The sequence below is a fragment of the Chanodichthys erythropterus genome, chromosome 4, assembly GCF_024489055.1.
Source record: "Chanodichthys erythropterus isolate Z2021 chromosome 4, ASM2448905v1, whole genome shotgun sequence".
In the NCBI taxonomy this organism is placed as follows: domain Eukaryota; kingdom Metazoa; phylum Chordata; class Actinopteri; order Cypriniformes; family Xenocyprididae; genus Chanodichthys; species Chanodichthys erythropterus.
In genome coordinates this window covers 29,838,414-29,866,396 of record NC_090224.1, presented here as the reverse complement: position 1 = coordinate 29,866,396, position 27,983 = coordinate 29,838,414, and the positions used below count along the sequence as shown (strand labels likewise).

At 40.6% G+C, this 27,983-nt stretch overlaps 1 protein-coding gene across 1 annotated transcript; it reads right to left on the bottom strand.

The window, feature by feature from the left end:
• Window positions 1-14: 14 nt before the first annotated feature.
• LOC137018299 (dynein axonemal heavy chain 9-like) lies at window positions 15-27,665 on the bottom strand. The gene is made up of 13 exons (XM_067382903.1): window positions 27,516-27,665; window positions 25,081-25,320; window positions 24,367-24,527; window positions 23,392-23,548; window positions 12,769-12,881; window positions 9,756-9,905; window positions 8,855-8,993; window positions 8,226-8,513; window positions 3,303-3,513; window positions 3,101-3,228; window positions 2,811-2,919; window positions 1,138-1,285; window positions 15-210 (listed from the first exon to the last, which is right to left on the bottom strand). Exons 1-13 carry the CDS (start codon window positions 27,663-27,665, stop codon window positions 15-17), a joined length of 2,190 nt encoding a protein of 729 aa, XP_067239004.1.
• Between the last annotated feature and the right edge of the window lie 318 nt (window positions 27,666-27,983).

Here is a 27,983-nt window from a genome sequence, read left to right as displayed (position 1 = left end):
GTGAACTTGTGGAATTAAAGAAAATGGAGATCCACCTGGTCCTGGAACATGGTCCCTCCGAAGGCCCAGACAGCGGCAAAGACGAAGTAGAGCTCGTAGAGATCCTTATGGCTGTCTGGAGGAGTGTTTTCTGGGACGAGGAGACACTCCAGGAGGTAGCACAGCATTTGCACCAAACTCTGCTCAGGAACAGGGATGATCTTCTTAAATCTGGGAGCAGGACAGAAAGCAGCTCTGTGATCAGCAATTTTAACACATCTCAAAAACACAAGTTTGCCTCTATCTGCACTTCTGGCTTTAGAAAGGAATTCTGTCTCCAACACCAGAGGGAAAAAAGAACAAATTAAAAAGACTGACGACTTCAGTGACTGATTTGTTTGACAAACTTGTGCACCAGAATGAGGACTTTGCCTTCCAGAAGCCCAGGAGGAAAGTGTTTCATATATTTTAGATCTCTGCTTGACTGTTTCAGCACAGTAAACTGACATAGGCTGTTTTCACATGCTGTGTTGCATGTTTTCAAGAACGTGCTAATGACTGGGAAAAGTATGGCATGTTTGATCTGTGCTGTTTTCACCATCTCTGTTGTTACTCTGTGGGCTACTGTGAAAATGATGGGTAAAGTTATTACAGTTACTAAAACAAACACCATTAAATAACATTTTCACTACTTATTTTATTTCAGCTAGTTGCCAAGGCAACATTTCTAATTTTCAGTTAGTTTAACTTGATGTTCTAAAATAATAATAAAAACACTATATAGACTATATAGATGTTTATATAAAAAAAAAAATAATAAAATAAAAAAAAAGAATGAATACAAATGACAAAAACCCACAACAAAATTACTAAGACTTTCAAATTAAAATTCATAAAGAAATAATATTAATAAAAACTGTAATAGTACACTAAAATAACACGGGTACATAAAGCACATAAGAAGTTTAGCTCATGAATATTAATCAATTCATGCTGCTGTTGCTATATCTTCGTAGAATTCTCAGTTATGGAGCCTAATTAATATTATCGAGTTGAGTTTAACTCTAGGGAGGCTGAAAGGGAAAGACTGAATTCAAAACTAGTACGACAGATGCAATCACTATGAACTGAAGTGAAGAAGACAGGAAAGTGACATACCTTGACCTGAGAGTATCGAGGCATGATGGGAGGTACTTGTCAAACAGAATGGTCAGATTGGCCTTCTCCGACTGGACTTCTCTCTGGTCAATCCAGCTCGACACAGGTGGATTCCAGCCCAAGTCAGAAGGGTTGATGTACAGAATGCCTGTATGGAGAAATGAAACGTGATCATGGAGTTGTATTTATTGGCTCGCTGTGAAGCAGTGCTGGAGAAGCTACTTTGAATTATAAGTGGTTTGATTAGTTTGAATCACTAAACTCTACATTTATGCATTTCCACTATAATTACACTGAAATCTCAGTTAGTGACCACACTAAATAGCATTTGACAGCTGAATGCGAAAAAAAAAAAAAAAACCATAATGGGCACGAAAACGACATATATTATTAAAAAAAAAACCAACAACAACAACAAAAATCAATAAAATATTTAAATATAATAAAATAAATATAACATTTTAATATATAAACTATGTTTGTTTTATTATTGTAATAAATATTCTTACTGAGGGACTCAAACACATCTATTAAAAAAGGTTCAAACATTCACTGATGCTCCAGAAAGAAACATGATGCATTAAGAGCCGGGGGGTGAAAAATTTTGAACAGGATAAAGATTTTCACATTTTTCTTTTTGTTGAAATATAATTTTTTTCATTTAGTACTGCCCTCCGGAAGCGACAGAAGATATCCACATTTTTCCAGGAAGACAAATTATGTACAATTTACCTTGATCTTCAAATTCAAAATGTTTTCACCTCCGTCTATTAATGCATCGTGTTTCCTTCTGGAGCATCAGTGAATGTTTGAACCTTTTTTAATAGTTGTGTTTGAGTCCCTCAGTCGTCCTCAGTGTGAAAAGATGGATCTAAGAATCATACAGTCACTGCTGGAAAGGGTTCAAAATATGCAAAAAATCCTTGAAACTGAAGAATCTGCAGGACCTGGAGGATTTTTCTGAAGAACAGAGCTCAGTTTAACTGCTCAGAATAAACAAGAGACTCATGAACAACCATCACAAAACATCAACAACAACAACAACAAAAAACAGTCGTAGATCATCTAGGTAACCACACACAGTATTAAGAACCAAGGGTTCCCAAACTTTTGAACAGGGTCATTTTAATAAATTCAGCTATTTTTTGTCTTGTGGAATTTATGTAAACATCTTTTATGTAAAATATCTTACTCAGGACATTACTAAATAAAGAATAACATGCATTTTGTATGATCCCTCTTATTTTGTTAAAATTATTCACATTTTCACAGATTCTGCAAGGGGTTCCCAAACTTTCACATACAACTGTAAATTATAGTGAATCACTATGAAATTGAATTTGATTCCTAATGTTCCATATGACGGATGTTTGATTCAGTTGTGCAGCTCTATATTATATCAAACAACAATGAAATGAAAAAAAATGCTTATTGAAAAAGTTACACTGTTATTATATCAGCTGAGCTGAGAACAGAAACAAAACAAAATCTCAGTGTTGTTATATGAATATTCAGCAGCACCTCTATATTAGTCTTCGGTTAGCATGATTTAAGAACAGTCTGAAAGGTCCCCAAACTCCATCAAAAATGTTATATTTATCTCTTAGAATATAGGTTATTTTACATTGACATATATTTAGTACACAAAGCTTCTGCTTCTCTCCAGCACTGACCGGCTCTGGAGACTGTCGCTGGAGTGGCCGTGCGGAGGTGGCTGATCTCAAACACCAGCCTCATGGTTGGGTTCAGAGGAATCCGCTCATTACTGGCCAGAGTCAGCACCTACAGCATCAAACACACACATAGATAAAGGTCATCTAAAGGTCAGGGTCATTTTAATATGTTCCGCCTGTATGTGGCTGAGTGTGGTCTCTTTCATAAAGATATCTGAATGCTATGTGTGAAAGCCGATATTGAGCTGGAGTTCTGGCAGTCTCGGCTTTTGGCAGTCTCAAAACTTTACCTTGTTATCATCCATTACTGTGTTCAGTGACTCAATCCACATCGGATCGATATCGCCATCCAGGACAATCCACTTGGGCCCAGCGTGACTGATGTTGGCCAGCTCACGCATGATATTAGAAAACAGTCCTGCAAGGGAAAAGCACATGTTGAATCTCACATTCGGCCGTGACGGAAGCACTAGGAAAAACAGCAGCCCTCACCGTCTTTCCACTCGCGCGTGGCTGGATTGATAATACCGAACAGCTCGTCGTTGGTGACTGCTTTAGGGTTAAGATCGGCCCAGACGACCCTGTGCTTCATGATCTGATATGTCCTGTGGAGGGATTTAAGGATCTGGGACTTGCCGGTGCCAGCGTTTCCCACCACAAACACGGAGTGACGGACAGCCAGCAGCTCCTCCAGCTGAACCACCTGAGAAGAAGAATAGAGCTAAATATGACACACACAGCATTGCTTTGCTTGATGCTTTTTAGCTATAAACCGCACACACGAGAGACAATCTAGCTTGGGTGGCTGAAACAGCTTTCACTATGTACATATAGAAAAAGTTATCCAGCACCAGTGTGACTTCATACCAAACATTTCAAAACAAAAACAACAAAAAGTTCAAGAAATCTTTTCCCTGTGCTGTTCAATAGCACAGCAGCAGTAACTAAACTCAAGTTCAAGTGAGTTCAAGTAGAGTTCAAGTGTTCAGCTGTGTTCAGCTCAAGTACAGTTATAGGACAGGTCCTCCATCAAAGACGCTCTGCATTCCAGTGGGAGCGAGCAGTCTTAGTGCAGTTCTCAGTGCAGATTTTGTTATTGTTTTAATAATGCATATGCAGAACACATCTCTGTTTCCTACAGTGAAAGCGCTACAATTAAAACATTGGTTTGTCTAAAGTGTGTGATTTCTGCACCACTAGCATCACCAAATAGAACTGCAGAAATGTCATTTAGAACCTAAAACTCTCAACAGCTCCGCAACACAGCTACTGAATCTGTAGCACCAAGTAGACAAACGATTCAGTATGTGCAGTATGATTCACTACTGCATGACTCTAATAAGTTTATAAAAGACTTATAAGTATAGACTTACTGTAAATCAGTGACCTTTTTCTGACTGGTTGTTTATATGACAACATGTAGTTTTGTCAGTAATATTCAATAAACTGAATAAAGAATAGATACCATCTGCTTTTAAACAAAAACATATTTTATTCTAGCTTTCTTTCCCCCTTTTTAAGCATGAAAATTTGACCGTTTTAAACAGCTGTAATTCATGAATGCTTTAGAATACAGACCCACTTTTCACTATTATACAGTAGGTCTTGCAGAGGTGAACTTCAAAAAATGAAAGTGTAAAACGTTATAGAAGTTTACTGTAATGCAAATGCACTGTACTAAACAATTATCTTATACAAAATATATATTTTACAAAATTATGTCTAAAATGAGTCTAAAAAGCTATATGTTTAACCAATCTCTGTTCCAAATACGAAGTTAATATGACAAAAAATTATGGTTCCTTGATTTTGTTCAGGTGACACACACTGCATTGGTATTTTATGCATTTTCCTGTCACAAATCAATACATTTAATTATAAATACGATATCACTTCTATCACAGTAACAGTGAATATGGAATCCAAATATGGAATCTATATATATTATGCTCTTTAGATATTGTTAATCATCGGCTATTGAAAACCCTATATGGATTGGCCAATAATCTTATGTTTAACTTTAGATTATGATAACCCTGGTGAGGCGTTTACCATTATAGAAAAGCAAACTTGACAGACCTGACTGAAGTCTGCTGAGACATTTCTCAGTTGACTATATGCACTGAGCATTCTTTAGAACAGCTGCAATAATATAAGCCAGCTCGAAAACATCCAGTGAGTCACTTGCTGGTGTGTTGAGCATCAGTAGTGTAATACCTAGTTTATAATCAGAATATAGTCACTTAAATAGTCAGGCATAGCATTAATTTAGTTATTCAAAAGCAAGACGGCATACAAAATAAATAACAAACTTTTGTGTGAAAAAAAGCATCAAAACTTAAAGGTGCCATCGAATGTTTTTTTTATAAGATGTAATATAAGTCTAAGGTGTCCCCTGAATGTGTCTGTGAAGTTTCAGCTCAAAATATCCCATAGATTTTTTTTAATTATTTTTTTTTTAACTGCCTATTTTGGGGCATCATTAAATATGAGCCGATTCATGCTGCGGCCCCTTTGAATCTGGTGCTCCCCCGCCCACGGAGCTCTTGCTTGCCTTTAACAGCATAAACAAAGTTCACACAGCTAATATAACCCTCAAAATGGATCTTTACAAAGTGTTCGTCATGCATGCTGCATGCATACATTGGATTATGCGAGTATTGTATTTATTTGGATGTTTACACATGATTCTGAATGAGTTTGAGGCTATGCTCCGTGGCTAACGGCTAATGCTAAACTGTTGGAGAAATTTATAAAGAATGAAGATGTGTTTATGAATTATACAGACTGCAAGTGTTTAATAATAAGGAAAATAACGACGGCTCTTGTCTCCATGAATACAGTAAGAAACGATGGTAACTTTGACCACATTTAACAGTACATTAGCAAAATGCTAACGAAACATTTAGAAAGACAAATATCACTAAAAATATCATGTTATCATTGATCATGTCAGTTATTATTGCTCCATCTGCCATTTTTAGCTATTGTTCTTGCTTGTTTACCTAGTCTGATGATACTGCTGTGCACATTCGGACGTTAATACTGGCTGCCCTTGTGTAATGCCTCGATCATGGGCTGGCATATGCAAATATTGGGGTTGTACACCCTGACTGTTACGTAACAGTCAGTGTTATGTTGAGATTCACCTGTTCTTCGGAGGTCTTTTAAACAAATGAGATTTATATAAAAAGGAGGAAACAATGGTGTTTGAGACTCACTGTATGTCATTTCCATGTGGTGGACTCTTGTTATTCAACTATGCCAAGATAAATTAAATTTTTAATTCTAGGGCACCTTTAAATATTTATTGTGCACTTTAGTTAGATTAATTGAATAAAATGTGTGTTTTCACAAGTGTGCCGAAATCACTGATCTTGCGCTGCACTGACTGACAGATGCTATGAGGGTGCACGGTGCTCGCTTTCTGTGTAATTCATTCACAATAAAAGTTATTGTTTTTCATAAGATTTTGTGAGTACTTCATACTTCACATTGACAAAATGTATTTTTAAACCTAGATATTTTATAATGTTTACCTTTTAGTCAAAAACTAAACAAAAGTGAAAAACTATTAGAGGAAATGGCTGATATATGCACAAATAAATGCTACTTTGCCACAACCTGCTGGTTATAGTGGTAATTATTGTCATCTTTTTTTTTTTAAATAAGTGTTTTCTATCAAATGTTGGATTTCCTACATTTTGAAACGTTTGGTTTTACAATGGGGACAATCTCAGAAGGATGGACAAATAATGTTTGTGGTCATCACATTAAAAATAACATTTGAAGTGCTGGAGAAAATAATGTGTGTGCGTTTCTAATTCAGACACGGCATTTCTTAAACAGTCCCAATAGCTTTGTCTTTATTGCAAGCAATAAAACTTGTTTACTGGCAAATTAGGTAAATGTGATAACTGCATTAAAGGTGCCCTAGAATCAAAAATTGAATTTACATTGGCATAGTTAAATAACAAGAGTTCAGTACATGGAAAAGACAAACATTGAGTTTCAAACCCCATTGCTTCCTCCTTCTTATATAAATCTCATTTTTTTAAAAGACTTCCGGAAAACACGCAGATCTCAACGTAACACCGACTGTTACGTAACAGTCGGGATCATTAATGTGTATGACCCCAATATTTGCATATATGCCAGCCCATGTTCAAGGCATTAGACAAGGAAAGGCAGTTTTAACGTCTGGATCTGTGCACAGACAAGGTAAGCCAGCAAGAACAACAGCGAAAAATGGCAGATGGAGCAACAATAACTGACATGATCCATGATAGCATGATATTTTTAGTGATATTTGTAAATTGTCTTTCTAAATGTTTCATTAGCATGTTGCTAATGTACTGTTAAATGTGGTTAAAGTTACCATCGTTTCTTACTGTATTCACGGAGACAAGAGAGTCATCGCTATTTTAATTTTTAAACATGTACAGTCTGTATAATGCATAAACACAACTTCATTCTTTATAAATCTCTCCAACAGTGTAGAATTAGCCGTTAGCCACAGAGCATTGCCTCAAACTCATACAGAATCAAACGTAAACATCAAAATAAATACTTTACTCACATAATTCGAAGCATGCATACAGCATGCATGACGAACATCTTGTAAAGATCCACTTGAGGGTTATATTAGCTGTGTGAACTTTGTAAATGCACTGCAATATAGTCGAGAGCTCGTGTGGCAGGGAGCACGCCATTTAAAGGGGCGGCGCTGCCAAAATCAGTGTATAGTTAATGATGCCCCAAAATAGGCAGTTAAAAAAATTAATTAAAAAAAATCTATGGGGTATTTTGAGCTGAAACTTCACAGACACATTCAGGAGACTCCTTAGACTTATATTACATCTTGTGAAAAAGCATTCTTGGGCACCTTTAAAATATTGTGGCGAGGGGGGCGTGGTTCAGCGAACGCTGCAGCGGGGGAGAGTGTCAGGAGACGCTTGGTGAATGAGCGGGTTAAACGTAAATAACGAACACCTGTTTCTGATTACAGTGACTGGCGTGGAGAAAGGATAAAACGCCAGGAGAAGCAGGGGTGTGGAGGAGAGAGAGGGACTGCTGACTGGGAACACTCGTCCTTGGAGAGGAACTTTCTGGAGTGAACTTTATGTTATTGTTGAGATCTGTTGTGCTTGTGCACTGTTATTTATTTTGGAGAAAATAAAAACTCTCAGTCAGCAGTCAAAGCCGACCCTTGTCGTCTTCCTTCCCTACAAACTTTGTTCTTTTACTACAAATATGAATACAACTTTAAAAAGTCAACCACTGATGGTTTTGTGTCGATGTACAGAAAGTACAGAATGAACAGCTAACAGTTCACTGGAAATGCCCAAGCTGGCTTAACGACAACCAGGAAGTAACCGTGCATATAGTCAGTTGGTATGTGTCACCTGAACTTACCTTGAGCACAAAGTTGTCCTCAGCCTGCAGTTTGAGATCCAACACGGACTGCTTGACAAATTTCTCAAAGTCCATGTCCCTTTTGCGTGGCACATCAAGAGCAGGGAAAAGGTCCCCGATGAGGCCCATGAAAACAGGCATGTCATCGGTCACGATCTTTGGGACATTGAAGTCTCTCAGGGCTCTCATCAGCACCTGGTCCTCCGGTCTATGCGGATCTCCTCTCTTCAGGGAACCGGCCACTACTAGCACTGACTTAATGGCCCGCAGACCCCAGTCATAGTGATCCTGTGACGGTGAGACACAGGAAAAACAAAAACTAAAGAGAGTCCAATCAACTGCAACCTATGCAGGCCAAACTTTGATTGTTCAGCTTGTTCAGATATTTCACAGTTTGTACCTAAAAACAGTTCATAAAGTAAAAGCAGTATGATAGTGGGATTGACAGCATTTTTATTAGAAAACAATTGGATGTCTCATAACATCGCAATCAAATAAAGTCCAAAAACAGGTAAACATTCCTCAAAATGCTAGAAAAACTGCTCTCACTAAAGGCCTTGATCTGAAACAGAAAATTGTAATGGCATTGGCGCAATCATTTAAGACTATCAGCATAAAGACTTCTGAACCTGTTTGGAGAGCAACTCCTTGCAGAGCTGATAGAGAGTGATGAATTTTCTGGCCAAAAGTCGAGCCTCGATGAAACCCTCAGCCACCAACATGATCTCACAGATGAGCTCAAAGTCTGGCACCACCATCGCACATGGCCTACAGGACAGAGAAACCACAGAAACACAAAGAAAGAACAACATCGTGACTGTGAGCCTACAAACAAATCATACACGCAGATCAGGATACAAACTACTGGACACTTTGACTGCAGGCTGTTGTTTTTATTACCATTAATGTTGACACTAAATTACTGATGGACAGAGCTTTTCTGATGTGATGTATGAGGCATTTTTGGTTTGTGGATCAGTCACCCTAAAAATTGATTATTTCAGACAGAATGGAAAAAAATATTTTTCCACATGTATGTTTGTGCAAAAAAACAAAAACAAAAAAAAAACCATCATAAGTGAACCTCAAGGAACATTAAAATTATTTTAAAAAATCTTTATAAATAAGAACTTTATAAATCACTATGGAGAAAACAAGCTGGAAAAAATATGCCACTAAAAAGTGAGAGATCGCGGTTACGCTCTATAACTCCACTATGCTTTGGCCTTTAATGTTCTTTTTAAGTATGTTACACAGTAGCCTACTATAGAAAAATATTTCAACATGGCTTATTACAGGCCTAAAATATATCATACAGTATGTGTGAAATATGTACTTTCAGTTCTTATCTTATTAATAACTGGCTCTTTCTGGTCTCTTAATAGGACTGATACCTGCTGATCCACCTCAGGCATCACATCAGAAAAGCTCTGTCCATCAAAATCTGTAGGTGGCATCCAATCTCCTTATGAGCAGGATGCAGATGCTGGTGTTCAAAACAGCAGAATGAAATGCAAATCCTAAACGCACCTGAAGAGAGCCTTAAGATTTTCTGGCAGCTCGGTCCTGCCGGCATAGCCGGGGTTCATAGTGATGAAGATGCCCACCGAAGGGACCAGGTTTACATCCTCACCCATGAAGTTAAACCTCTTCTTCTTGTCTCGAATGGCATCTTGAATACTTTTGACCTGATGGATCATACATTGACAATATAAATGGCACAAAATGTGTATTACTTGCTCTTAAAAACCAATGAGAAAGTGAGAATCAGAGTGCAAAAGAGCACAAGAGATAAGAACTTATATTTTCTATGAAGAAAATAAAATACGGCCACTGAAAAGTGATAAATCACAGTTATGATCTATAACTCATATAGTACACTGTACAAGAGGCATGGCTTGTTTAAATTGCCAAATCCTTTCCTTTCAATCTCTCCACTGACCTTGATCAAAATGAATCAACAAAAAATTGGATTACAGTGTCACACCGAACGGTCAACCTGTCAAGCAGGGTGTGTGGATCAGTTTAGTGTCAGCAAAACATGCTTCTGCACTGAAGACATAAATAAACACTGAAATATAACATTATCTACTTTGCAAAGGCCTTACATGAACTCCAAATCCCACATTATGTAGTGCCTTCATGAATTTTATATATTGTTCTATGGAAGAGCAGTGAAGCCAAGCATAGCCATGCATTAAGAGCAGCTGAAACAGTAGAGGAATGGAGCGTTTGGGACATTTTTTTTTTTGTTGTTTGTTTCCCCATTGACTTCCATTGTATGGAGCAGAGCAGCTCAGAAATTCTGCTAAACACCTCATTTTGTGTTCCACAGAAGTGCATCAATACAGGTTTGGGGCATCGTGAGAGTGAGTAAATGAAGACAGAATGATAATTTTTGTTTCCTATTCCATTAATAGCCTGGGTTAAAAACCCAACTCGTTGTCCATAATAAATGAAATGATGAAAACAAAGTATTCATATTTGCAGACACTCCTCTGGAAATCTGTTTCCCCTGCCATGGTGAGCTGTGGTGAGGTGAATACTAGAGCTCGCTTAATTTGTCTCAATATTGATACATCTGAAGCTCCTTATGTTTGTTTTAGTTTAACGGAATGGAAAATTGATTCTATCACTCTCTGTGAGAATAAAATTTCAATGAACTACATCCCTGCCCATCCTCCTACTTAAAATGGATAACGCTAAACAGCAGGCACTTCCCATCAGATGCTCATCTAAGGGCCTGACAAACATCTCGTATCATTACTCTGATGTTCTGATTCACTGTATATTGTTCTTCATGACAGCTGCTCTCTGAAATTCAGAAAAAACAGAGATTCTAATTTTTGGACCAAAAACTTATTCACGTAATACAAAATGCAGCAGCTAGAGTTCTTACTAGAACTAGGAAGTATGACCATATTAGCCCAGTTCTGTCAATACTGCATTGGCTTCCTGTTAAACATCATATAGATTTTAAACTCTTGCTAATAACTTACAAAGCACTAAATGGTTTAGCTCCCCAGTACCTGAGCGAGCTCTTAATGCATTATAGTCCTTCACGTCTATTGCGATCTCAGAATTCAGGCCAGCTGATAATACCTAGAATATCAAAATCAACTGCAGGATTCTGGAACAATCTTCCTAGCATTGTTCGGGAAGCAGATACACTCTATCAGTTTAAATCTAGACTAAAAACGCATCTCTTTAACCTGGCATACACATAACACATTATCAATTTATATTTTCAAATCCATTAAAGGATTGTTAGGCTGCATAAATTAGGTCAGCCGGAACCGGGAACACTTCCTATAACACCAGATGTACTCGTTCATCAGAAGAAGAATTGCATCAACGCTAATATTAGTCTCTGTTTATCCCGAGGTTTACTGTAGTCAACCGGATCCGGGCCGTATCCAGGTGAGATCGACGACCTGCGCCTTGACACGACCACAATGCAGCCCTGAAGTATCAGCAGAGATTGAGTCAACTAGATCATCCACTGTGAATGTTTCATCAACACGACAGCCAGTGCCACAGTTCCTCAACAAACCGTCCATACCGGCATGATGAATACGATCCTCAACTGGATGGAACTGGAATAAATACTTTGAATGTTGCGATCCCATCGGACTTATGATAGCTACCTGAATCGTAAAAAAGCACTGTTCGCCAGAGGAGAACTGGCTCCCCGACTAAGCCTGGTTTCCCCCAAGGTTTTTTTCTCCATTTTAACACCCGTTTGCCACCTGATGTCACCTGTTAGAGTTTGGGTTCCTTGCTGCTGTCGCCTTTGGCTTGCTTAGTTAGGGACGCTTGACATTTAATATTTCAACAGTGCTTTAATCTGTCTGCATTGACACCATTTTCTTTAAGAGCTGCTGTGCAGGCAAAATGATATACCAGTTATCACTGTAAAGCTGCTTTGACACAATCTGCATTGTAAAAAGTGCTATATAAATAAAGGTGACTTGACTTGACTTGAAAACACTACAAAAGGAAAAGGAAAAGTAAATAATTTATCACAAGGGAGAATCACCTTTCAGTGTCCAGAGATTTCAGATGAGTCTTTCTAACTTTCAAAGGAAAAGTGTTCCATGAATTGGCCATTAAAACCTGTCGTACTGTATCACAACAAAATGTGTCTCGAGATAAACGATGAGTAGCTACACATCATGGCCATAATCATCATCATTAACATAATACCCATTGTAAGCAAATGACGTCTGCCAGCATAATGAAGATGATTCATTCAGCTACAGTACACACTGTCTTCAGCTTCCCTGTGTAAACTATGAATTGCAAGGCATAAAATCTCAATGGCAAACATCAGCTGACAGGGCATTATGAGATGGTGTGACACTTAAGCAGCTGAGCAAATCATAATGGCAGAATTTCCTCGCATGGTGTTTTCACAATGCATTATATCTTTCTTTACAGCTGAAAACTTTCCCTGGTTCCATTTCAAGTTTTCTAAGCTGATAGACACATAAATCTGGCCAGCAGCTCAAGAGCTGTTAGTTATTCACAACTGTGTCATAACTCGCTCACCTGCACCGCCACCACAGACAGCACCTCCACCGAGATCCTGTTGAACTCGTCGAAGCAGCCCCAGGCTCCAGTTTGCGCCAGGCCTTTATAGATGTTGCCACATGACTAAAAGAGAGAGAGAGAAACCAGAGGCTTATAAGCGCATCACTGGAAAGCATCAATCACAACAAACTGAAGCATGCAAAGTTATTCAGGGCATCTTTTGTTTTCTAGAAATGAGCTCATTCCTTTTAAAAATTCCGAGGATGGTTTTATTTATTTAGGTATTAATATAACCCCTATTTTTAGGAATTTGTACAAAGCCAATTTTACACCAGTGCTTGAAAAGATTAGAGATGACTTGACCAGGTGGATGACTCTCCCTCTGTCTTGGCTGGGACGGGTTGCCTTGATAAAGATGAATGTCCTACCTCGTTTACTATATCCAATGCAGATGATTCCTATTTTACTGTCTAATAAGGTCATAAAAGAGTTGAATGGGTGGTTAAGTTCATTTATCTGGAGCAAAAGAAAACCCAGGTTAAAATTATCAAAACTTCAGCGCCCTAGTGCAAAGGGCGGTTTGGATCTCCCAAATTTCAAACTGTACCAGTTGGCTTGCCAGCTTCGATTTATTGTTGAATGGCTTAATGAAGATCCTAAAACAGTCTGGCTTGATCTTGAATCTTCACAGTCCAAATGCCCTTTACAAAACATTATTTGTCCGTAATTCTAAGATGAGGAGAGCTATGTGTGATAGTCCTTTAGTACGTAATACTCTCAAAGCATGGCGTGCTATTCAAAGATTGGAAGATAGGATCGACACAACCTCTCCTCTTTTGCCAATCCTAAACAATCCAGAGTTCTTGCCAAGCACTATGGACTCTGGTTTCAACCTCTGGCCTGCTTATGGTATATGTAGAATAGGTGACTTATTTGAGGAGGGATCACTATTGTCCTTCGATATTATAACCTCAAAATATAACTTACCTAGGCAACAGTTTTTTAGATTTTTGCAAATAAGAGATTATATATTTAGAAATACTACACTTACTTCCAAATATTCACTTTCAGTAATTGAGAAGATACTTTTAAACCCTCCTACACAAAAGTTCATTTCCTTTTTCTATAAAGCTTTGTGCTCATATGGTACAGATAACACCTCGCACCTCAGATTAACCTGGGAAAGAGAGCTTGGGGTGGATATCCTGGAGGATGAATGGGAGATGGTTTGGTCTCTAGCCAATAGGCTCTCAGTCTGCAATAGAGCAAGAGCCACTCAGTTTAGGATCCTCCACAGAATACATATTACGCCTCATTTAAGACACAAATACAATCCAGCTCACTCACCATTCTGCCCCAAATGTAAATCTGACATAGGAGATTATATTCACTGTGTATGGGATTGTCATGTGATCCAGACCTACTGGTCCAGAATCGTAGCTCAGTTGAATAACATCTTAGGTTTGGCCTTGGATCCTGACCCTTTGTCTCTTCTCCTGGGTTTTCCATGTAAGCTTATTTCAAATAAGCATAAAAGACGTCTTTTTAGCCTGTTAACTTTTGCTGCCAGGAGAATTTACTAATGTCGTGGATCAGTGATAAACCTCCCTCTATTAAGGGATGGCATTCAGTTATTAGAGAAATTATTCCTCTGGAACTTCTAACATGTTTTATTCACTCTACAACTGATAATTTTATTCGCATTTGGACACCATATTTGGACTATAAATGCCTCTATCTGTGATATTCTGAAGTTTGGTATGATATAATGTCTCCAGAGCTTTTATTTGTCTTGTTTTTTCCTTGTTCTCTGTTGGTCCTGTTGCACATTTTTGCACATAGTACAATGCCTTGTTGTTATTTTATGTATACTTTTGTGTTTATCCTCGATGTGTGTCGGGCAATTTGTTATTTTGTTTTGTGTTTGTTAAAATAAAAGTTAAAAAAAAAAAAAAAAAAAAGAAATGAGCTCATGGTGAAATTCCACCTTATAAACAAGAATATCAAATGCAAAACAGCATTTGCAAAAACACATTCATATTCTTGCAGTTGTCTCTGACCAGTGCAGGAGCAAAGTTACTTTTAAAAGTAATGTGTTCAATACTGCATTACTCCCTAAAAAAGTAATAAATTGCATTCCTTAGTTACTTTTTACTGATTATAATGTAGGTTACTTTTGCATTACTTTTCTCTCCTGGCTGAGTCTTGATCACTTCCAGGACTTGCATGTGCATTTCACTGAGAAGTTTTGAGAAATTTCTTTGCAAGTGTTTAATGCAGTAATGCATTCAACAACATAGCCTATTTATGCACCTTAATTTTCTTTTTCACATATAGAAGACTTTTATATTCATAGCACTTTGAATATTTCCTGAGCCCTAGAGCTACTGCTTGCCATACAAAAGATATCTGAACATTACGGGTTATATTACCTACCATACAATTCTTTTTTTTTTTTTTTTGAAAATAATGTGCTTTGTTTCTTTTGTACTTTTTTCTATTTCTGCATGCATAAGTGTGCATGTCTGAGTTGCTAAGATATGGAGAAGAGAGAATTCATTAGTAAAAAACAAAATGTTTAAGTAAATTAATGAACCTTACAAGTAAAAAAAAAAGTAAAACAATAATGTGTACATGTATAAAATAATGCATTACTCATTACATCAAAAATGTAATCTGATTACGTAATGCACGTTACTTGTAATGTGTTACTTTACTCGTTACATCAAAAAAGTAATCTGATTACGTAATCAGAGCCTTGTAATTAATTACTTTATTTGTACATCAAAAAGTAATGTGATTACATAATGCACGTTACTTGTAATGCATTACTTGTTACATCAAAAAAAGTAATCTCATTACGTAATGTCTTGTAATGGATTAATCCCAACACTGTCTCAGACACAGATGGGATTGATTGCGGGTTTAAGGAAGGCCATCTCCTCTGCAATAGTGAACCATGGTCACCTTAATGTTATGAAGCGACGAGAATACTTTTTGTGCACCAAAAAACAAACAAATTAACGACTTTATTCAACAACATCTTGTTATGATATAGACACGGAGGCAGAGATAAAAGCAATCCAGGTGTGCTTTATTGAACAATGTGTGGAACACAGAGTGAAAATGGTTCTTGAGAGATGAATATAAAGTGATACTGTCCTTGTTTGGTTTGTGGATCCAGGAGCTGAGATGAGATGGAGGGAGACGTTGGAGACACTCACACACACAGAAGGGTAAGCACAAGAAGGGACCAGGAGACGAAGGAGATGAAGGAGATCGCTGGAGTAGGTAAGTAAGTCGATGGGGAGTCCTTAAGGTAAGCATATACATGAAGTAGTGCAAACGAGACCGGACAGTGAGTGTGTGTGAGTGTGGTGGCTTTGTAGTGCTGGTGATTACAGAGTGAATGAGATGCAGGTGGCGGTGATTAGTATGCTGGTGATTGGGTGCGTGGGTACTGTGGTGAGGTGGAGCCTGGCGTGTCTGTGACAGTACCCCCCCCTCCCACGGCCCGCTCCTGAGGGCCGCGGACCCCGACGTCGTGGTGGTCTTCCCCTGGGTCGCGGGGCAGGTCTGTCTGGATGGTTGGTATGGAAGTTCTGTAACAGAAGAGGATCAAGGATATCATTCCTGGGAACCCATGAGCGTTCTTCGGGACCATAGTCCTCCCAGTCCACGAGGTACTCGAGTTTACCACCACGGCGCCGGGAATCCAGGATCTCGTGGACCACGTAGGCTGTGCCGTCCTCTAGGAGAAGTGGAAGGGGGGGCTCGGCGGCTGCCACGTCAGGCTCTGTGGAGGGAACAACAGAAGGGTGGTAAGGTTTGAGTAGAGACACGTGAAATGTGGGGTGAATTCTGCTATACTGTGCTGGGAGTTGGAGACGATAGGTGACGGGGTTGATCTGCCGAAGGATGGTGAATGGGCCAATGAAGCGGGGACTCAGCTTCTTGCAGGGCAGACGCATCCTGATGTCCCGGGTGGACAGCCAGACCTTCTGCCCCGGCTGGTAGACAGGAGCCTCGGAGCGCCGAAGGTCGGCTGCCATCTTGCGTCTGCGCAGGGCCCTCTGCAGCTGGTGGTGAGCTGAGTCCCACACCCTCTCGCTCTCCCGGAACCAGTAGTCGACTGCCGGAACGTTGGAGGGTTCCCCGTCCCAGGGGAACATCGGGGGTTGGTAGCCGAGTACGCACTGGAAGGGTGTTAGTCCAGTTGAGGCTTGGCGGAGAGAGTTCTGTGCGTACTCGGCCCAACCCAGGTACTGGTTCCAGGAGTTCTGGTGGCCGTGACAGAAGGTACGCAGGAAGCGGCCGATCTCCTGGATCTTCCGTTCCGTCTGCCCGTTCGACTGAGGATGGTATCCAGACGATAGGCTGACGGTCACACCCAGGAGGGAGAAGAAGGCTTTCCAGACGTGGGAGACAAACTGGGGTCCTCTGTCGGAGACGATGTCTTCAGGTAATCCATAATAGCGAAAAACATGATTAAACATTAGTTCTGTGGTGGCCATGGCGGTAGGTAGACCCTCCAGGGGTATCAATCGGCAGGATTTTGAGAAGCGGTCCACAACCACCAGGATGCATGTGTGACCGTCAGACTCGGGGAGATCGGTGACGAAGTCCACTCCCAGGTGTGACCAGGGTCTCTCAGGAACGGGCAGAGGAAAGAGCTTGCCGGTGGGAAGATGGCGTGGGCTCTTGGACATGGCGCACTCCCTGCAGCCCTGCACGTACCTCCTGACGTCGTTGGCCATGTTAGGCCACCAGAAGCGTTGTTTGAGCAACGAGAGGGTCTCCTTGACACCAGGTGACCAGTGCAAAGTGAAGAGTGGATGCTGTGCAGGAGTGGAGTGCGACGTGCCCGTGTGATGTATTGCAAGCCTTGGGGGCAACCCGGCGGAATGCGTGTGGAGGCATTGGCGGAGGGAATGGTTTCCTCGGACCACTGGATGGGGCTCACGAAGATGGACTCCAGCAGAATAGTATCAGGCTCTTCGGGCTTTTCCTCAGGAGCATAGAGGCGAGATAGGGCGTCAGCTTTAGTATTCTTAGAAACAGGACGGTAGGAGATGGAGAAGTTGAATCTAGAGAAGAACATAGCCCAGCGAGCTTGGCGAGGGTTGAGTCTCTTAGCGGCCTTCAGATATTCGAGGTTTTTGTGATCAGTGAGAACTTGAAACGGGTGAGTAGCTCCCTCCAACCAATGCCTCCACTCCTCAAGGGCAAGCTTGACGGCCAGGAGTTCGTGGTCACCGATGTCGTAGTTGACCTCCGCCGGGTTGAGCTTGCGGGAGAAGAAGGCGCATGGATGGAGTCTACTTGGTGTCCCCTGCTGCTGTGAAAGGACCGCTCCCACTCCGGTGGTAGATGCGTTCGGGTTAGGGTGGACGAGGAGGGGAGCGGTGGTGAAGGCTTTCTTCAGGGTCTCAAAGGCATTGGTGGCTAGTGGAGACCAGGACAGAGACTTGGGCTGGTGACGGAGTAGGTTGGTGAGTGGACTGACGATAGTGCTGTAATTCTTGATAAACCGGCGGTAGAAGTTGGAGAAGCCTAGGAATCTTTGGAGTTCTTTGATAGTAGTAGGAGTGGGCCAGGACTGTATAGCGGAGACCTTCCCCTCGTCCATCCGGATGCCACTGTGATCAATCACGTACCCCAGGAACTGGACGGAGGGTTGATGAAACGAGCAATTTTCAGCCTTGAGGAAGAGATGGAACTGCCGTAAGCGCTGGAGGACCTCCGCAACGTGGTGGCGATGTTCGGCCAAGCTCCGGGAGTAGATGAGGATGTCATCCATATAAACCAGAACGGACTTATGGAGAAACTCCTGGAGCACCTCGTGGATGAAATCCTGGAATACGGAGGGGGCGTTGACCAGGCCATACGGCATCACGAGGTATTCGTAGTGTCCTGTGGGCGTGACAAAGGCGGTCTTCCACTCGTCCCCCTCACGTATCCGGATGAGGTTGTACGCGCTGCGGAGGTCTAACTTGGTGAACACAGTGGCACCGCGGAGATGTTCCAGGGCCGCTGGGACGAGGGGAAGTGGATAGCGGAATTTTATGGTGATCTTGTTGAGGGCACGGTAATCGATGCAGTGCCTCAAGCCTCCGTCCTTCTTTGCCACGAAGAAGAAGCTTGAAGCAGCAGGGGAAGTAGACGGGCGGATGTAACCTTGTTCGAGTGCCTCTTTGATGTATTCCTCCATGGCCTTCTCCTCCGGTATGGACAGGGGGTATATGCGTCCCCTGGGCACTGGTTCACCCGGCAGCAGATCGATGGCACAGTCCCATGGCCGGTGTGGAGGAAGCTTGGAGGCGCGTTGCGGGCAGAACACGTCACTGAAGGGGGCGTAGTCCGGGGGAACATCCACGGAGCGCTTCTCAACAGGGCTCTCGATGGATGTGGCGTTCACGAGAAGAGACTTGGGGAGTGGAGATTTCGGAACAGGAAGCGCTGGGAAGCAGTCTGGGAAGCAGTGATCGCCCCACTTCAGGACTTCGCCCGTGCGCCAGGAGATGTTGGGGTTATGTTGTTCCAGCCACGGGCGCCCTAGAACCACGTCAGCGGTGGATTCCTCCAGAACCAGCAAATGGATGTGTTCAGTGTGCAGGATTCCGATGCTGAGTTGAAGTGGACCCACGCAATGACGGATGTGTTTGCGGCTTAGGGGTTTGCCCGTGATGGAGTGGATTTGATAGCTCGTCGGTGAAGGAGAGATCTTGAGGTTGAGTTGTCTACAGAGGGTGCCTGAGATGAAGTTTCCGGCTGACCCTGAATCAAGGAGCGCCACCACTGGAACAGAGATGTTTGCAGCAGTAAGGGTTACAGTTGTAGTGAGTGGTTTCATTTTCTGAATGGAGGGAAATATTGCACTCACCACGTGTCGAGGAGGACGTATTGGGCATGTGGAGAGATTATGCCCCATAGTCCCGCAATAGAGACAGAGATTCAGGGCCAGCCTTCTTTGTCTTTCGTTAGGGGTGAGACGAGAATGATCAATTTGCATGGGTTCCGTGGCTGGTTCTGGGGAGCTGACGGGTTCGGACCGACGGAGGAGGTTGGTGGTGGATGACTGGCCCTGGTGTTCCTGAATACACGACTGCATACGGGACCCCACGCGGATGGCGAATTGGATGAAGCGTTCTAATCCCATGGAGTCCTCGTATGCAGCGAGATGCAGCCGCACGGAGGGTTCCAGCCCCTGACGGAACGTGGTGATGAGGGCTTGCTCGTTCCATCCGCTGGTGGCGGCTAGCATTCGAAACTGCAAGGCATATTCGTTAACAGAGAGATTTCTTTGCTTTAGATTATAAAGTTTCTCACCAGTCGAGGAATCCGTCAGAGGTTTCCCAAATACTTCCCGGAAGTGGGAGACGAACGCCGAATAGGATTGGACGACTGGGCCTTTTTGGGTCCATAGCGAATCTGCCCATTGCAGAGCCTTCCCTTGCAGTTGTGAAATAATGAACACTATTTTAGCCGACAGTGAGTGTGTGTGAGTGTGGTGATTAGTATGCTGGTGATTGGGTGCGTGGGTCCTGTGGTGAGGTGGAGCCTGGCGTGTCTGTGACACATCTAGTGATGAGTGATTTTAAAACACTGCTTCATGAAGCTTCAAAGCTTTATGAATCTTTTGTTTCTAATCTGTTTTGTGTGTGTTTCGTGATTTCAGTAAACAAGGCTTTATTACATCATAAGTGTTTCGAAACATTTTGAAATTTCAATGGTTCGCATGACTTTGACAGTTTGATACACGCTCTGAACCACTGATTCAAAACAAAAGATTCGTAAAGTTTCGAAGCTTCATGAAGCAGTGTTTTGAAATTGCCCATCACTAGATATTGTTGAATAAAGTCGTTATTTTGTATTTTTGGCACACAAAAGGTATTCTCTTCGCTTTATAACATTAAGGTTGAACCACTGTAGTCACATAAACTTTTAAATAGGTCTTTAGTATACCTTTCTGGGCATTTGAAAGTGTTAATTATCTTGCTGTCAATGGAGGCCTAACTAAGCCATTGGATTTTATCAAAAATATCTTAATTTAATAATTTGATAAACAAGATAAACAAAGGATAGAAAAACAAAGGTTTACGGGTGTGGAACGATATGAGGGTGAGTAATTAATGACAGAATTTTAATTTTTGGACAAACTAACCCTTTAAGCCCGGCCATCAGAGCTTTACTAATCTGCTGGACCCCATGATGTGAGAAGTATATTAGGAAATCGCTCATAAGATGGATGACAGAATCAGGCGAGGTGTTGAGCAATGAGACGGAGACAGAGATTCAACACAGAGAGTTCGGAGTTTGCTGTTTCGATGAGATGAAAACAACTGGTATTTTCATTCTCCCCATATTTTAATTCTCTTATGTATATGCCATAACTGTCTTTACCTGAAGTATACAGTTTCTCATGAGCAATAAAGAGCTGCCTCGGCACTGACAAACAATACAAGACAAGTTTTGTAAAATGAATTGTAGGTAACCCGAGGTAATGTTTTTGATTTCCAAGAAAATATTTCCAATGTTTTCACTGACCAACTTGAATGTATTTTGTAAATATAAACAAATTTTGATTTTGATGACAGCAACACACTCCAAAAAAGTTGTGTCAGAGGTATGTTTAACACTGTGTCACATCAACTTTCCTTTTAATTTGACTTTTTAAATTGTCCGGGAACTGAGGATACTAATTGTTGAAGTTTGCAAGTGAAATTTTTGCCCAATCTCGCCTGATACAAGACAGCTGTTCAACAGTCTATGGTCATCATTGTCTGATTCTCCTTTTCATGATGGGCCATACATTTTCAATTAGAGTAAGACCTGGACTGCAGGCAGGTCAGTCATGGACATCCACTCTACAGTGTAGAGTGTCTACGAAACCACTCTGATGTATCACGTGCAGACCTGGCATTGTCTTGCTTCCCTGGAAAGATGTCATCTTGATGAAAGTTTATGTCTTTGTGCAATCCCAACATATGCCTCCACGTCAATGGTTCCTTCACCAATATGAAAGTCACCTATGCCGTTTGCACTGCTGCACCCCAATACCATGACAGATGTTTACTTTTGCAACTGTCACTGATGAAAGTCTGGACGGTCCCTTTCATCTTTGGGACTGAGAACTCGATGACAGTTTTTTCCCAAAAACATGATGAAACGTGGACTCATCTGACCACAGCACACATTTTCACTGTCTTTTTTAGACCATCTTAGATGAGCTCGGGGCCAGGGAACTTGGCAGCATCTCTGCATTAAACTGATGTATAGCTTTCTCCTTGTGTAACAGAGACTCAAGTTGCATTTCTTGATGCAGCGGCAGACTGTGTTAAGTGACGACGGTTTTCCAAAGTACTCCCGAGCACATGTGGCTATATCTAACACAATAGCATGACGGTTTCTCATGCAATGCCATCTGAGGGTTCGAAGGTCACACACATTAAACAGAAGTATACTGCCTGGCCGTACACAGACTGAGATTTCTCTGGATTCCCTGAATTTTTTCACAATTTTTTCACAATTACATATGGTACATGGTGAAAGACATAAATTCTTTGCAATCTTGCATTGAGAAAAGTGATTTTTGAATTGTTTGACAATGAAATTTGGCACAAATTGGTGAGTTAAGGCTGATTTATACTTCAGCGTCGGACCTACGCCGGAGCCTCTGCGCCGGAGCCTCTGCGCCGTAGGCTATGCGTCTGTTTTCATTTATACTTCTGCGTTGTTGTCCGCGTCGACGTGCATGCAGACAACTAGGAGGCAGTGTCCGCGGTCATGTTGAGTATCAAAACAAAAGCCAAAGAAGAAGCAGCTCGTCATGTACGTTGTCAGAGAAGCTTACAAACAGAAACGGCAGAGAAGCGGCAAATAGGTAATGACTTTTGTTGCAGTTTGACTGTATGTGTCCTCTGAAACAGAGTGTTTTTCATTCATAGTTAAGTTGAAAAGTGCTCGCTCTTCTCCGAGTGCTCTGCAACAGTTTTTTGACCTGCGGGAGGGGTTCTAGCAGACCAATCAGAGCGCTTACGGTCCACGTAGAATTGACGCATTGTTACATTTTTGAAGAGGTGCACGTCAGGCTACGTCGTATGCTACGCACAGCCTACGGCGTAGTTACGGCGTACACTCGACGCAGAAGTATAAATCAGCTTTTATGACCCATCTTTGCTTGCAAAGACTGAGAAGGTCTTTTACACCCAAACACGATACCCTAAACTATTACCAATTCACCTGCTAATTGTGGACAGTTTAACTTGGATATTCTATAATCTTTTCACTTTTATTTTGCCTCTGTCCCAACTTTTTTGGAGTGCGTTGCAGCCATCAAAATCTGAAATTGTTTAAATTTACAAAATACAATTATGTTGTTCAGTGAAAACATTGGAAATCATTTCTTAGTACTTTTATGAGTTTAAAAAAAATGTTCAAGAGAATTAACAAATCACAGATTGTGGATTTTATTGCATTTTACAAAATGTCCCAATTTTTCTAGAAATGGGATAGTCGCTGTGGATAAAAGCATATGCCAAAGGCATAAATGTATGTAGATGCAAAAAGGTTTTTTATACCACACCATGGCCAGTCCATTTCAACAGCCTGTGATATGCTCAGTTCTCATCACCTTGTAGTCCATCTGCTCCGAGCAGTTGAATACGTAGACCATGATGCCCAGGGCTCGGCCCAGGTCCTTAGTGGTTTCGGTTTTGCCTGTGCCGGCAGGACCAGCCGGGGCTCCGCTCATGACCAGATGCAGCGACTGGGTCAGTGTGATGTAACATCTGCATTTGAGAGGAGAAAAACATGCTTTAGCAAAAAACATGAACACAAATGCTCAGTCACATACAATATTTGGTGTATAAATATAGACTTCCTCAAATTCAAATGTTTGCCCAAGGCTAAACTCCTGTTTTTACAGTGTGCTGTAGCTGTGACTACAGACTCAAGAGCCTTCAGCCTGCACTCGATTTTGGGAGACGGAGCACTGCTAAATGTTGTGTATTTACTGATAAGGAACAAACATATTTTAAGTGTTTAAGGCTATTTGGCAAACCTTTACCTATAAGAAGTCCTTCAGTGAAGATAATTTGCATTAATAAGCAAATGCCTTTCCTATCACTATTGATGAAATTAATACATCCTTGCTGAATAAAAGTATTAATTTCTTAAAAATAAATATCTTTTCAACCCCAAACTTTTGAACAGTAGTGTACATTTCTTATGATCCTTAATGTATAACATGCAAGTCTGATGAGTTTTCTTTTTAGCTTGCATAGGTTCAAATATTGATGTGCCGGTGTCATTTCTTTGCATGTTCTCACTTCAGTGTGAATGAAAGACAGAAGTGTGACTCAGACACACCATATGCTCAGGAAGCTGCACTGGCATTTATTTGACCATCAAACAGGAGGGTCTCTGCTTTCTATGCTTTCAAAAGGTTCAAGCGCTCAAGACAGATTCTCCTAAGCAACCTGCTGTCTTCTTTTAGCATAAGGCCAACTGCTGGGACATTTACGGTTTAATGGGCTCCTCTATCTAAATGAGGATGTTCAAAATTAGTCATTTTAAACCTAAAGATGTGTTTGTCAGGCTGTCTTACCTGTCTGTGAGTGGTGTGATTACTAATCGTGGAGTGTTGCCCAGATACTCATATGAATAGAGGAACTGGGCATCGCAAATGTTTGCGAAGCAGTGCTTCTCTCTCTCGCCCCAGCGATGCCGGAGTTGGGACAGCCAAAGAAAGGCCTGAGAGTTCTCCACCTGAGAAAGATGATTATGAAGGATTAGCAGGAAGAAAATATTTTGAGCTGGGCTGGATAAAACATTAGTGCGCTTCTAAGCCACTCTATACAGCTTTCATCAGGGCTTATATTCTACTGAACCATTGGCCTTCAAGTGAGACCAAAATATGAGCAATCACATGAGAGTATATTGAGACTTTCATTATGCAGGTGTGAATAGAGGCAGAATTGGAGTGAATATTCACAAATGGAGTGAATAGAGGCAGAACTAAATATTATTTTATTGACGTTAAAGTCCTAATGCCAGTCATGTGAAAAGGCCTCAAGACAATTTGACTTCTATTCTACTGAACCACAGGCCTTCAAGTGAGACCAAAATATGAGCAATCACATGAGAGCACATCGAGACTTTCATTATGGAGGCAAATGTTAATAGAGACAGAATATAATATTCTCTTATGAGACGCCTAATGCATGTGTGGGTTCAACTCATCTGCAGATATCTGAAAAAAATAACACTCAATGTAGTGTTTAACAATAGGAAAAATGATATGGAGACAAATTTGCTGTACCTTTTGCTTATTGATTTTGTCCACCACGTCTCTCGCATGGACGTCAATGGTACAGATGGTCATGACTTTCTGCCGGTCTCCAGGAGTGAGCTGGCCAATCAGCATGGTGATGAGAGTGTTTAACTGATTCACTTGCTTTTTATAGTATTCCTTCATTGCATTCTCATTTCCATCCTCCAGTCCGGAGAAAGCAATACCTACATCGGTCGTCCACCAGATCTGAGTGCAGGTAAGAGCGACCTATGGATATACACACAGTACCAATGACCACTAGTCCAGAGCAGCGTTTCCCAAAAGCATCGTAAGCTTAAGTTGATCGTACCTCCATTAAAAACCAATGGAGCTACGATCAACTTAGATTGTTTTATTACAAATTATATATATATATATATATATCTCAGCACAACATGTAAAAAATTTAACACTGATGTCAGGATGTATTAGTATTTGGTACAGTATGAGGGTCAATGACATATTTGCGTTCAAGTAAAAAAAGTAATAATACTTGCACACACATTTGTTCAAGGGTAAAAGGGGAAAAAAATATGTATAACAATATGATGTATTGATGCAACATATTTTATATATATATATTTTAGGGGTGACCCTGAATAGTCGACGATTCGAATCTTCGATAGGAGGAGCCTGATTCGACTACCAATCTCACAGTCGAATCGTCGCAGAGGTGTTATGAGACGAGATATGGGGGCGCTCAATATCTGATTTTACATAGACATACCGGTTCTTTCCCAATAGGTTAACATACAGCCTATTATGTTAATAATATAAATAAAAATGTGAAAAGAAATAAGCTTTTAATAAATATTTTTAATGTGCGTGAATAAATGCAACCTGTGACCGATTTAAGTTTCACTTCCATGATCCGTGACCGGCAGATGAGCATCTTTGCAGCAGGGATTAAATCTTCAACAATGTCTGGGATAAAGTGTACAATTGGATGCACTTTGAAATGGTAAAAGATGATCAAAAAAAAAAAACGTATGATGCAAGTTGTGCCAACAGCTCGATCATGTCCTAGAACTCAACAACGACAAACACTGCGGCGCGCTTCTGCTGGCCAACGAGCTGACTATAGCGCGCTATTTGAAAAGACTCAAACGGACACAGGCAAATCGCGTGAAAGACTGGATTTTTCTCTCTTAATCAGGTAGGGTAGCTACAAGTGATTTCAAACTATTTCAGCCGGATGTAATATGATTTTTGGATGTTGTGAATGTTTAGCTAAAAAGACTGCCACTCCAGTTTAGCATTTATTGTCTCTGCAGTTAAAAAGACAAGTTGACAATTCTAGCTATACTTTCGTTGTTTTAATAATTTCTTTAATTTTAATTTATTTATTGATCACTCTGGGTTATTTAATTTAACTATTTCTTGCTTGTGTTTTGAATATATGTTCCCTGCACTTCAGGCATTTTGCAGTTTGACTTGATCATATTTCATTTTTTTAATTGGGCTATTTTCATTTATATTAGAACGGTATATTCTGTTCTAATTCAATTCTGTAAATTAATGTTTGATAAAAAAATATATAATTTATTATAATAATCAATGTTGCGCAGTAGATTAGTTAAAGCTAGCCGATGTAATTTTATTTGCCGACATATGAAATGTATTTCTGCAGTGTGGCCTTTCTGCAGTTATTTATATATATATATATATATATATATATATATATATATATATATATATATATATATATATATATATATATATATATATATATTATATAAGTTTATTGATCCAAAATGTTTTTATTCATTTTCTTCAATATCTTTGTGTGGTGTTCTCGTGGCTGTGAATGTTTATCCACATTGCCTTTCATTTGTTTAAAAAATATAAAATCATTGTCAGTTTCGTCTATCACTTGACAGGCAGTTTGGTCGTTTTATTAGAAAGATGTTTCTCTGTGCTGTGTGTGAAAGAAAATAAAAGTTGTCTTAGGCCGCGGGTAGACTATAGCCAGGCCTTACTTCATTTTCCATGTCCCGCTCCTTCTTGTGCACAGTTCAGCACGCAAACCTTTCAAAGTCCGTGCGCGCTCTCTAGTGGACTGCTGTTTTTCCCTGACCCCCAACCCCATATATATATATATATATATATATATATATATATATATATATATATATATATATATATATATTTTTTTTTTTTTTTTTTTTTTTTAAGAGGCACCTTTATGACACTCTCGACATCTTCACACAATGTCTATATGTGCATTATTGCCAACGCGTGCATTCTCGATTAAACTCACCTGTCAGGGCTCAACAATAAGGATGATGGCCCAGGGTGAGAGTGAAAGACACTTGGGACAGTTGGCTGAACTTTCACTGTCCCAATCTGGCCAGTGCTGAATCATCACAAAACTTTATCAGTTGCACTTTTTAGAATTCATAAGTGAAAATGGAGTTAAATACCTGGGCTGGGTAGTCGAACAGCCACTGTTCCCTGGGCTTCTCTTCATAGGCCGAGACCGCCTCAGTCATCTCATGACGCACAGTGGCACGCATGGTGTCCAAAACACGGTTCAGCCACACTTCCACCTGAACAAACACAGCTCCATGCATTACATCACTCCAGTGTGATGATAATGTTTGTCAGCATATGTATGCATCTGTCTAATCCATAAGCAGATGTTTGAGGAGCACTGGAGCAAAACTCGACAAGAATACAGAACTTCAGGAGCAGGATTAGATTGTGGTGTAAAAAGGCATCATTCATGTCGGTATGCCATTTTAGCCCTGCAAATATCCTAATTAAATTCCTTTTGTAAACATTATTCTGCAGAATAAAAACACAGAGGATGAGTTGTGCCAATAAGAATTAAAGGCGAAGTTTAGAGTTAATCTAGGATTTGTTGATCTGGGTTTTTTTATTTTAAAGGG